At 43.6% G+C, this 13,374-nt stretch overlaps 2 protein-coding genes across 3 annotated transcripts in view; both read right to left on the bottom strand.

Moving 5' to 3' along the window:
- The window catches only part of DECR1 (2,4-dienoyl-CoA reductase 1), a 307,653-nt gene that overhangs the window by 228,745 nt on the left and 65,534 nt on the right, over positions 1-13,374 (bottom strand). The window lies entirely within an intron of this gene.
- The window catches only part of LOC125632635 (Y+L amino acid transporter 2-like), a 44,613-nt gene that overhangs the window by 13,441 nt on the left and 17,798 nt on the right, over positions 1-13,374 (bottom strand). For both annotated transcript variants that reach the window (XM_075125072.1, XM_048841155.2), the window contains exons 5-7: positions 12,529-12,652; positions 11,610-11,713; positions 2,246-2,342 (exon numbers count right to left, since the gene is read on the bottom strand). In XM_075125072.1, the coding sequence (XP_074981173.1) occupies positions 2,246-2,342; positions 11,610-11,713; positions 12,529-12,652 (325 nt within the window). The remainder of the gene's footprint in view (positions 1-2,245; positions 2,343-11,609; positions 11,714-12,528; positions 12,653-13,374) is intronic.

Here is a 13,374-nt window from a genome sequence, read left to right on the forward strand (position 1 = left end):
TGGGCTTGAAGTTACCCCAGGAGCTTTGTCATGGAATTGTTCAAGTGAACTGTAAGGCAACCTTTATGAAAAAACTTAGTCAGTCCTCTGGGTGGCTACTGAACACAGAGTTCAATGTCATCACTCATTCTTTCTTTCTTTTCTCCTTTGGACTGTTAGATTTGTCAAATTTGCAAACTTTACTCATTTTATCTAATGTACTTTATTTATTGATCCTGCCCCACAGAAGTCAATGGGAGTTATGACATGAGTTAAGTTTAATAGTAACAATAATAACACCACCAATATTTATATAATTATTTTGTGTTCAAAGCACTTTACAAATATTAGTCAGTCTTCACATCTCTCTGGTAAGGTAGGCAAATATGTATTGTTTTCCTCCTTTACGGATGAGGAAACTGAGGCGGAGATGTTCAACTGATTTGCCCAAAGCTAGAAGAGGAGTCAATATCAGAGCCATAATTAGAACTGAGGAACTCCTAGCTCACATTCTTGGGCTCAAGTCCACCGGACAACACAATACAACAATTTTAACTTTTAAATATCTGCCTTGGAACAAACACTGTATAGTACATTGTATTCCTGTGCACTGAGAACAATTAAGCAAAGATTCTCTTCCTTGTACTAGAATGCTCCTCTTTTTGAGCTTTCTACAAACAATTGGACTTCAATGAAAGTTATGGTATTTAGCCCAAAAGACTGCAGAACTGAGTCCAGATGTGATTAAGCCTAAAATCTCTGAATCTTAACCACTGATTTATTAAAGAGCTCAACTGAAGGAGTGCATTCTTCCCTTAATAAACACAGAAAACTTCTATTCTGATAAATGGGAATTATGTTCACATGTTAAGAGAACAAACCCTTCCCTCTGATACAAGTGTAATTCCCACTAGTGGGAATATTCAGACTCAAATGACTCATTCCTAGATTCCTACATTAAGGCAAAAAGGCACTTTGATCATCTGCATAAGACAGGCTAAAGAATTTCACCAAGTGAAATGAATACTTTAATAAACAACAATAAATGCTTTATATTGGATTTTGCCCCTTCACTTTAATCTATTCGATTTCTGGATTAGTACTTGCAATCATTTGTTCTAATTTTGTATCTTACAGCTCCTTGTCCCTGTGTCCCACAATCTCATTTACAAGGAAATGTCAATCTTGCTCCATAACATCTCATTTTAATTTCTAAATAAGATTTTAAAAATATCTACAAGTGCTCATCACAAAGAAGATTCCTTTGTGCAATTAGAGAAGAACAAAGTAAATATGGATGTAAAAGTCTAGCTTTAGGAACCCAATTTTAAATACTTTGATCCAAGTACTTTAAGTGCTGTGACAAATGTGTGTATATATTGTTTTAAAATTCTTATATACTTTAGCCCATGACTACATAAAACATTCTTCATTGGGAAGCTGGTAGTATTTCATTGTGAGTCAATCTTCCTCTTACCCAAAGCTAACTAAACTCATTCTCTTTTTAGCGTGTGGTATTCACCTGAGAATTTCAGGTATGTGGCTTTGTGAATATGCAAATCCACACAAAGACTTAGGCTATGTACGTACTACAGCTACGTCCATATTAGTTTTGTCAAGAGTGTGAATAAGCCACCTCCCTGAGCGATGCAAGTTACACTGACCTAAGCGCCGGAGTGGACAGCGCAATGTCGGCAGGAGAGTTTCACTCGCCAACGTAGCTACCGCCGTTTGCAGGGCCTGGAGTAATTCAGTCAATGGGAGATCTCCCTCCTGCCGCCATAGAGCGTCTGCACTAGCCGTGCTGCAGTGGCGCAGCTGTAAGCGCTGTGGTGCAGCTCTACAACAACTGCTCTCTATGTTGTTATGCATTTTAAACCTTCTCTTTTTTCTAACCTCGATCAGAATACACAGACTAATTCACGTTAAATCTGGTATAAACTGGGGATATTGCAACAAAAATTCAAACTATTTTTAAAACTGATTCAGATAAACCCCTACAGATGATTTTATAACTAGTTTGGGCTGATTAACCCTGTCCTCCAGGCCTAATTCTCATTCACACTGAGATCACTTTACCTGGGTGGCCTTAGTGTAAACGAGAATCAGGCCGTGTGGTTCCAACTGTTTTAAAAAACAATTTAGTTCAACTAGCCATTTTGGGGACAGGCCTGGAGAAATTGAGTGTAAAGGGGATTTTTAATACTTTACCATTTTGCGATTCCTAAAATAGTGAGGGAAGAAGTGGGGAAGTACTATTACTTACATTAAAGAAAAGAGCAGGGATTGGTGTGAAACACTTTATATGAATCAAACTCAAACTGTCAGGAAGGTGTCCTTCTCTGGCTCCAACATAAAAAAGCCTAACACAAAAGGAGAGAAAAAAGTCTAATTAGCCAAGCAGAGTCCTTCTGCTTTTCCACAAAGGCAGAACCAATTATCTTATTTTTTGTTGTTGTAAACATTGATGGAGAAAAATGCTTTTCTGTTGTAAGTACCATTCTTTTGTCCACCTTTGCCTTTCACTGAATAATGGACAGCGCTAATGTACATGCCAGGGCACAAAAACGCCTCCATCATTAAGAAATGATTTGACTTAATGGGACAAATGTAGATCAGACTACTAGGTAATCAGAAGACTGCACTTGCCCCATTTTAAGTAGCTCTTCATTTGAGAGTTCCTATAATAAAATCTGTACTACTGACAATCGTACTTCACTGCAAGCATACGTTTACTGTAGAAACATTGCACATTTCTTTGAAAGAACTTCCTGTAGCCTGAAATATACTGAATGCTATTGCTCCTAAAATGTCAAAAGTCCCTACCAGGACTATCAAAAGCCACCACAATGCTTAGAGAGGGGGCAATTTGACAGCAAAAAAGTATATAGTCCAGTCCAATCCTCTGTGCTGAGCATGCTTTCTTTTTAGGGGAGAGGAGCCATATCTGCACCTTTGCATAGCTGGAGAAGCTCCATGCAGTCTTTTAGATTGTAAGCTCTTTGGGACTGGAATAATCATTTACTATATGTTTGCACAGCACTAGCACAAAGGAACTTTGACCTTGTTTGCCTCTAGTCACGAGCACAACGTTTAACTAACTATCTGCTGGTTTCAGGGTAGCAGCTGTCTTAGTCTGTATTCGCAAAAAGAACAGGAGGACTTGTGGCACCGTAGAGACTAACCAATTTATCTGAGCATAAGCTTTCGTGAGCTACAGCTCACTTCATCGGATGCATTCAGGGGAAAATACAGTGGGGAGATTTATATACATAAAGAACATGAAATAATGGGTGTTACCATACAACTGTAACCAGAGTGATCACTTAAGGTGAGCTATTACCAGCAGGTGAGTGTGTGTGGGGGCGGGGACCTTTTGTAGTGATAATCAAGGTGGGCCATTTCCAGCAGTTGACAAGAACATCTGAGGAACAGTGGGGGGTGGAGATAGCGGGGGGGATAAACATGGGGAAATAGTTTTACTTTGTGTAATGACCCATCCATTCCCAGTCTCTATTCAAGCCTAAGTTAATTGTATCCAGTTTGCAAATTAATTCCAATTCAGCAGTCTCTCGTTGGAGTCTGTTTCTGAAGTTTTTTTGTTGAAGTATTGCCTCTTTTAGGTTTGTAATCGAGTGACCAGAGAGATTGAAGTGTTCTCCAACTGGTTTTTGAATGTTATAATTCTTGAAGTCTGATTTGTGTCCATTTATTCTTTTACGTAGAGCCTGTCCAGTTTGACCAATGTACATGGCAGAGGGGCATTGCTGGCACATGTTGGCATATATCACATTGGTAGATGTGCAGGTGAACAAGCCTCTGATAGTGTGGCTGATGTGATTAGGCCCTATGATGGTGTCCCCTGAATAGATATGTGGACACAGTTGGCAATGGGCTTTGTTGCAAGGATAGGTTCCTGGGTTAGTGGTTCTGTTGTGTGGTGTGTGGTTGCTAGTGAGTATTTGCTTCAGGTTGGGGGGCTGTCTGTAAGCAAGGACTGGCCTGTCTCCCAAGATCTGTGAGAGTGATGGGTCATCCTTCAGGATAGGTTGTAGATCCTTGATGATGCATTGGAGAGGTTTTAATTGGGGGCTGAAGGTGATGGCTAGTGGCGTTCTGTTATTTTCTTTGTTGGGCCTGTCATGGAATCATAGAATCACAGAATATCAGGATTGGAAGGGACCTCAGGAGGTCATCTAGTCCAACCCCCTGCTCAAAGCAGGACCGATCCCCGACTAAATCATCCCAGCCAGGGCTTTGTCCCGTAGTAGGTAGCTTCTGGGTAGTCTTCTGGCTCTGTCAATCTGTTTCTTCACTTCAGCAGGTGGGCATTGTAGTTGTAAGAATGCTTGATAGAGATCTTATAGGTGTTTGTCTCTGTCTGAGGGGTTGGCGCAAATGCGGTTGTATCGTAGAGCTTGGCTGTAGACAATGGATCGCGTGGTGTGGTCTGGATGAAAGTTGGAGGCATGTAGCTAGGAATAGCGGTCAGTAGGTTTCCGGTATAGGGTGGTGTTTATGTGACCACCACTTATGAGCACTGTAGTGTCCAAGAAGTGGATCTCTTGTGTGGACTGGTCCAGGCTGAGGTTGATGTTGGGATGGAAATTGTTGAAATCATGGTGGAATTCCTCAAGGGCTTCTTTTCCATGGGTCCAGATGATGAAGATGTCATCAATGTAGCGCAAGTAGAGCAGGGGCATTAGGGGATGAGAGCTGAGGAAGCGTTGTTCTAAGTCAGCCACAGACTCCAACGAGAGACTGCTGAATTGGAATTAATCTGCAAACTGGATACAATTAACTTAGGCTTGAATAGAGACTGGGAGTGGATGGATCATTACACAAAGGAAAATTATTTCCCCATGTTTATCGCCCCCTCACACACCCACCCTCCACTGTTCCTCAGACGTTCTTGTCAACTGCTGGAAATGGCCCACCTTGGTTATCCCTACAAAAGGTTTCCCTCTCTCCCCGGCTCTCCTGCTGGTAATAGCTCACCTTAAGTGATCATTCTGGTTACAGTGTGTATGGTAACACCCATTGTTTCATGTTCTCTATGTATATAAATCTCCACACTGTGTTTTCCACTGAATGCATCCGATGAAGTGAGCTGTAGCTCACGAAAGCTTATGCTCAGATAAATTTGTTAGTCTCTACGGTGCCACAAGTACTCCTTTTCTTTTAACTAACTACCGTAATTAACTAAATAATGCACTGTGGATAGCAGTGGGAGGGATAATGTAAGCCTCAAACAAACAGTACTGGAATGTGCTGGACTTTTCTCCTGAATTTGGTTCTTTCATACTTATAGCTGTAGACACAGAAGGTGAGACCTACACGATTATAGCTGCATCTTGGTTTTAAGTGTTTTGGTTTTCTTCCAGTGTCTCAAGTATATACCTGTCCACAGACAACATGAAATTATGCTAAATACTTAGCTATAAAGCATGAACTATTAGCACTGAAATAAATATTTATTAACCCAAAATATTAAAAGCTTTATTTAGATTCAGATTAACTTGCAGCTATATACAGCAAATTCACCACATTTGTTAGGCCAAGGGCAGTGTTGCTCCCCACAAACGAATAATAACTCCACACTGCACTTGCATATTCTGAATTATTTTGCTTTGGCATTACAGAAAGATAACCATGGAACTATATGATATTATAGGACAAAGATGGTGCTAAATGATGACCTTTTATCCTCGGATTGTGGCATTCCTTCAGGTTTGGTACTTCTAATGTATTCATGCACATGGCAACATTAGCAGACTTTCAATTCTGTTGAATAGGATCTGTGTCAAATTTATGGTGAGATTGATGGTTTATATCTATGAAAGTTCAATTCTGGCTTGACTGAAAGGAATTTTTTTTCCCTTTGTTGGGCCTTGTTTTTCTGTTTAAAGCAGTTCCAATTCTGTTTATTATTTATGAGTTATCAACAGGAACTATTATTGGATCAGTTTCAAATATCACAGTATAGCAATATTCTTTGACAGATGAAAAAGGAAGAACACAAATATTCTTCAGTGTAATGCAAATAAAATTGGACTATTAATTGACTCTAAAATAACACCTCTATCCAGTTGTGCTATTTCTCATTGGAATCTGGAGGTGTGCTCAGAGATCTCTTTGCCCTGGTGTACACAAGGACTTTAGTTCGAATTTAGCAGCATTAAATCGATGTAAACCTGCACCCGACCACACAATGAAGCCCTTTATTTCGACTTAAAGGGCTCTTAAAATTGATTTCCTTACTCCACCCCTGACAAGTGGATTAGCGCTTAAATCGGCCTTGCCGGGTCGAATTTGGGGTACTGTGGACACAATTTGATGGTATTGGCCTCCAGGAGCTATCCCAGAGTGCTCCACTGTGACTGCTCTGGACAGCACTCTCAACTCAGATGCACTGGCCAGGTAGACAGGAAAAGAACCGCAAACTTTTGAATCTCATTTCCTGTTTGGCCAGTGTGGCAAGCTGCAGGTGACCATGCAGAGCTCATCAGCAGAGGTGACCATGATGGAGTCCCAGAATCGCAAAAGAGCTCCAGCATGGACTGAACGGGAGGTACGGGATCTGATCGCTATATGGGGAGAGGAATCTGTGCTATCAGAACTCCGTTCCAGTTTTCGAAATGCCAAAACCTTTGTCAAAATCTCCCAGGGCACGAAGGACAGAGGCCATAACAGGGACCCGAAGCAGTGCCGCATGAAACTTAAGGAGCTGAGGCAAGCCTACCAGAAAACCAGAGAGGCGAACGGCTGCTCCGGGTTAGAGCCCCAAACATGCCGCTTCTATGATGAGCTGCATGCCATTTTAGGGGGTTCAGCCACCACTACCCCAGCCGTGTTGTTTGACTCCTTCAATGGAGATGGAGGCAACACGGAAGCAGGTTTTGGGGACGAAGAAGATGATGACGATGATGAGGTTGTAGATAGCTCACAGCAAGCAAGCAGAGAAACCGGTTTTCCCGACAGCCAGGAACTGTTTCTCACCCTGGACCTGGAGCCAGTACCCCCCAAACCCACCCAAGGCTGCCTCCTGGACCCAGCAGGCGGAGAAGGGACCTCTGGTGAGTGTACCTTTTAAAATACTATACATGGTTTAAAGGCAAGCATGTGAAAGGATTAATTTGCCCTGGCATTCGCGGCTCTCCTGGATGTACTCCCAAAGACTTTGCAAAAGGTTTCTGGAGAGGGCAGCCTTATTTGGTCCACCATGGTAGGACACTTTACCACTCCAGGCCAGTAGCATGTACTCGGGAATCATTGTAGAGCAAAGCATTGCAGTGTATGTTTGCTGGCGTTCAAACAACATCCGTTCTTTATCTCTCTGTGTTATCCTCAGGAGAGTGAGATATCATTCATGGTCACCTGGTTGAAATAGCGTGTTTTTCTTCAGGGGACATTCAGAGGTGCCCGTTCCTGCTGGGCTGTTTGCCTGTGGCTGAACAGAAATGTTCCCCGCTGTTAGCCACGGGGACGGTTGAGGGGGTAGCCACGCGGTGGAGGGAGGCAAAATGCAACCTTGTAATGAAAGCACATGTGCTATGTATGTAATGTTAACAGCAAGGTTTATCCTGAAAGAGTGTAGCCACTGTTTTATAAAATGTGTCTTTTTAAATACCGCTGTCCCTTTTTTTTTCTCCACCAGCTGCGTGTGTTTCAATGATCACAGGATCTTCTCCTTCCCAGAGGCTAGTGAAGATTAGAAAGAAAAAAAAACGCACTCGTGATGAAATGTTCTCTGAGCTCATGCTGTCCTCCCACACTGACAGAGCACAGACAAATGCGTGGAGGCAAATAATGTCAGAGTGCAGGAAAGCACAAAATGACTGGGAGGAGAGGTGGCGGGCTGAAGAGAGTAAGTGGCAGGCTGAAGAGAGGGCTGAAGCTGAAATGTGGCAGCAGCGTGATGAGAGGAGGCAGGATTCAATGCTGAGGCTGCTGGAGGATCAAACTAGTATGCTCCAGTGTATGGTTGAGCTGCAGCAAAGGCAGCTGGAACACAGACTGCCACTACAGCACCTGTGTAACCAACCACCCTCCTCCCCAAGTTCCATAGCCTCCACACCCAGATGCCCAAGAACGCGGTGGGGGGGGGGGGCCTCTGGCCAACCAGCCACTCCACCACAGAGGATTGCCCAAAAAACAGAAGACTGGCATTCAATAAATTTTAAAGTTGTAAACTTTTAAAGTGCTGTGTGGCATTTTCCTTCCCTCCTCCACCACCCCTCCTGGGCTACCTTGGTAGTCATCCCCCTATTTGTGTGATGAATGAATAAAGAATGCATGAATGTGAAGCAATAGTAACTTTATTGCCTCTGCAAGCGGTGATCGAAGGGAGGAGGGGCGGGTGGTTAGCTTACAGGAAAGTAGAGTGAACCAAGGGGCGGGGGGGGTTTCATCAAGGAGAAACAAACAGAACTTTCACACCGTAGCCTGGCCAGTCATGAAACTGGTTTTCAAAGCTTCTCTGATGTGTACCACGCCCTCCAGTGCTCTTCTAACTGCCCTGGTGTCTGGCTGCGCGTAACCAGCAGCCAGACGATTTGCCTCAACCTCCCACCCCGCCATAAACATCTCCCCCTTACTCTCACAGATATTGTGGAGCGCACAGCAAGCAGTAATAACAGTGGGAATATTGGTTTCGCTGAGGTCTAAGCGAGTCAGTAAACTGTGCCAGCGTGCCTTTAAATGTCCAAATGCACATTCTACCACCATTCTGCACTTGCTCAGCCTGTAGTTGAACAGCTCCTGACTACTGTCCAGGGTGCCTGTGTACGGCTTCATGAGCCATGGCATTAAGGGGTAGGCTGGGTCCCCAAGGATAACTATAGGCATTTCAACATCCCCAACAGTTATTTTCTGGTCTCGGAATAAAGTCCCTTCCTGCAGCTTTTGAAACAGACCAGAGTTCCTGAAGATGCGAGCGTCATGTACCTTTCCCGGCCATCCCACGTTGATGTTGGTGAAACGTCCCTTGTGATCCACCAGAGCTTGCAGCACTATTGAAAAGTACCCCTTGCGGTTTATGTACTCGCCAGCTTGGTGCTCCGGTGCCAAGATAGGGATATGGGTTCCATCTATGGCCCCACCACAGTTAGAGAATCCCATTGCAGCAAAGCCATCCACTATGACCTGCACATTTCCCAGGGTCACTACCCTTGATATCAGCAGATCTTTGATTGCGTGGGCTACTTGCATCACAGCAGCCCCCACAGTAGATTTGCCCACTCCAAATTGATTCTCAACTGACCGGTAGCTGTCTGGCGTTGCAAGCTTCCACAGGGCTATCGCCACTCGCTTCTCAACTGTGAGGGCTGCTCTCATCTTGGTATTCATGTGCTTCAGGGCAGGGGAAAACAAGTCACAAAGTTCCATGAAAGTGCCCTTACGCATGCGAAAGTTTCGCAGCCACTGGGAATCGTCCCAGACCTGCAACACGATGCGGTCCCACCAGTCTGTGCTTGTTTCCCGAGCCCAGAATCGGCGTTCCATGGCATGAACCTGCCCTATTAGCACCATGATGCATGCATTGGCAGGGCCCATGCTTTCAGAGAAATCTGTGTCCATGTCCTGATCACTCACGTGACCTCGCTGACGTCGCCTCCTCGCCCGGTATCGCTCTGCCAGGTTCTGGTGCTGCATATACTGCTGGATAATGCGTGTGGTGTTTAATGTGCTCCTAATTGCCAAAGTGAGCTGAGCGGCCTCCATGCTTGCCTTGGTATGGCTCCGCACAGAAAAAAGGGGTGGAACGATTGTCTGCCGTTGCTCTGGCGGAGCGAGGGGCGACTGATGACATGGCTTACAGGGTTGGCTTACAGGGAATTAAAATCAACAAAGGGGGTGGCTTTACATCAAGGAGTATTTCAGGCAGGACTTCACGGAGGGTTCAAATAAGAAATGGTGCACCTAAGTAATTGTTCTTATTGGAACAAGCAGGTTGGTCTGGCCTCTGATTGATATGTGGCTAGATTTACCTCACTGCACCTTCTCTGTGAGTGACTGCAGTGTGACCTAGAGGAATGAGTCCCCTAGATGGGGGAGAGGGGGAAGAAAATGAGTACAAAACAAATCTGGTCTATTTCTTGTTTTGATCCACTCCATCAATATTTTACATCTTTGGCTGGCAGCAGACGGTGCAGAAGGACTGCAAGCCATCCACATCTCATGGCTGCTTGGCAGAAGACGGTGCAGTAGGACTGCTAGCAATCCGTATCGCCTGCCTGCTCACCATAAGATGGTTCAATAGGACTGACTGCAGGACTAAAGAGAATGACCTGGTCAAGTCACTCCAAATTTAGTCCCTGCGCCCATGTCTGCCCAGGCGCTCCTGGCCGATGTGGCCAGGAGCACCTTGGACATGACGATGATGGCTACCAGTCGTACTGTACCATCTGCTGCCACAAGGCAATGGGTTGCTGCTGCTGTGTAGCAATGCAGTACCATGTCTGCCAGCACCCAGGAGACATACAGTGATGGTTACCTGAGCGGGCTCCATGCTTGCCGTGGTATGGCGTCTGCACAGGTAACTCAGGAAAAAAGGTGCGGAACGATTGTCTGCCCTTGCTTTCACGGACGGGGGGAGGGAACGGGGGCCTGACGATATGTACCCAGAACCACCTGCGACAATGTTTTAGCCCCATCAGGCATTGGGATCTCAACCCAGAATTCCAATGGGCGGTGGAGACTGCGGGAACTGTGGGATAGCTACCCACAGTGCAACACCCCGGAAGTCGACTCTAGCCTCGGTACTGTGGAAGCACTCTGCCAAGTTAATGCACTTAATACACTTAGAGCATTTTCTGTGGGGACACACACATTTGAATATATAAAACCAATTTCTAAAAAAAACGACTTCTATAAATTCGACCTAATTTCGTAGTGTAGACATACCCTTTGTTTTATTTACTCAGATTTTACCCTACAAGCTTTCTGAGCCACAGAGTTTTGCATTGGGTTTTACCTACAAATAAAAGAAGCGAGGCACAAGCCCTGAGTGGCCTACAATCATAGGGCCACACTATGGCAGCTAATTACTGCTTGGCAAAGGAGGCCGTGCTGAGCTGTTCTGGAAACATTGTGCCAAGACACAAGTGTACCTCATACAATGCCTCCCAAAGCACCCCACCAGGAAGGGGTAGTGAATCTGTTGTGTCACTAACTAGGAGGGGCAGTATACACAGATCTACAATTTTACAAGGCCTTCTCCCTATCATTCCTCATTTCTTTTGGGATGGTTCATTCCCCAGGTGGCACTAATAGGGAACATTCTTTGTGCACCAGGAATGCAATCCGTTTCAACCATGCATGGGCGTCTTAGACCCTCACTTCCTAGACCAGCCACATCTTCTTGTAGCAAGTCTGCCAGTCAAGTTAGACCAAAGAAACTCAACAGTCACTCCTGTTAACATTCTACTGCTACCTTTAGACTGCATTCTTAACATTATAGAATGTATTATTTATCCTACAATACTAAACGCCTGAAAGGGAGATAGTCACAGATTCTTAACTTCAGCAAGTCCCACTGCAATGTATTATTAAATGATGCCACTTACTACGAAGTGCTATTGATTGCCCTTGGAGTACCGGCTGCTTTTGACATGTTTGATGTTTCATACCTGGAAGCTGCAATAGTTGATGAGTTTAAGCCACCATAACAGGACATGGCCACTGCAATAGGAATTATCCACTTAGCATAACTAAGGGTTTCATTACCAAATGTCTGCAATAGAAAGAAAGAGCATGAGGCTAATTACATTAAATATACAATGACAGTCTGCAAAACTGTCAGGAAAATTTATCAGTCCAAGCACAGAGTCTCTTAGCCCATTCTTTACCATGATGATAATGAAAATTACTCCTGCTGAGCGGGTGATTGGAATTTTGAAAGGCTGATCAATGCTAAGATAAGTCCTACATTTGCATTAAATCAAAACTGGATCTTTGTTAATTTCTGTAAATTGGGTTTGAAATAGTGGTTGTCATGCAGATTAGGATATATAAATCTATGGTTGAATTGTGTGTTAATAACTATAGACTTTCCATATGGTATAATATGCTGACTATATTTGTTTGTATTTTGGGGGGGTGAAATGCTAATAAAAGTTTGAGCAGGGTTCAGCAAAAATTTGTCTCCCCTATTTTTGTCAGTATAGAGTGTGCAGTGACAATACTGAACACCATGAAGTAGAACTACAGCAAAATTGGACCCTAAAGCAATCCAAACTTTCTACTCCTTATTCTCTGGGTTTATTTAAAAAAAATGCTACATCTAGGTCATTGTTAGGATCAGTATTTGCAGAGATTATTAAATGGTTTAATAAGCATCAGTTCACAGAGATATGCATTATGCCTGAGTCATCACAGTGTACTGGTGGTATTACACAGGAACAAGTAGTTATTGCTATTAAACACACATACAGAGGAAATACTTTAATTGGTAGGGTAAGAAATCTGCTGTAAAGGGACGACATGAGAATCTTCCACAGAATTATATATATTGTAAACATTTGCCTTAATAAACTTCACACAACTTACCACTGCCACTGCGTCGCTTGTTAGGAGAGCTGGCATGTCCAACACTACATAGTATGCTATGTTAGTCAGCAAGTAAATAATGGTCACAATAGGCATTGAAATTGCAATTGAGAGGGGTAGATTCCTACAAAGAGAGAGAGAAAATGGTATTGCATCATATTGAAATGAGAAATGCTCCTCCCAAATACAAGTGCGTGGGGTAATATCTTTTATTGGCCCAGCTTCTGTTGGTGAAGGGGACAAGCTTTCGTGCTTACACAGAACTTTTCTGCAGGTGTGGGAACTTATTCAGGCCTGCTCTACATTACAGGGTTAGGTTGATATAAGCTGCCAACCTAGCTCCGGAAGTGCCTTCACTTAAATTTGGCTCCTGTCAATGTATGTGCCTCTCCATGCTGATTGAGGCTACGTCTACACTTTCCAAAGTAATTTAGTATCGAATATTACCCCTAAGAATTTGAACCTTTTAACTGTTAGGTGTAGACCAGACCTTGGAAATGAACATGTTTCCAGAACACTAGTATAACTCCCTTGTCTCTCACTTTTGCCCCAGTTTATTATTACCCTTGATTTTGGCTCATTTCCTCGAAGGTAAAATACAGCACTGGCTGACCACAAAAAAAAAAAAAAAAAAAAAAAAGTGGGAATTTGAAAGGGCCTGTGGAAGTTAGGCACCCAGATCCTATTCATTTTCAGTGGAAGTTGGATGCCCTAATTCCTTAGGTGCCTTTGAAAATCCCATCCTAAAAAGTAAAGAAAATAATGTCACATATGGAGCTATTGACTTTTTGATATAATAATCTGAAGAGAAAAAGGGAAATCACATAGGGGTAAGGTGCTTAGTAG

This window comes from Caretta caretta, chromosome 2, assembly GCF_965140235.1.
Source record: "Caretta caretta isolate rCarCar2 chromosome 2, rCarCar1.hap1, whole genome shotgun sequence".
In the NCBI taxonomy this organism is placed as follows: domain Eukaryota; kingdom Metazoa; phylum Chordata; order Testudines; family Cheloniidae; genus Caretta; species Caretta caretta.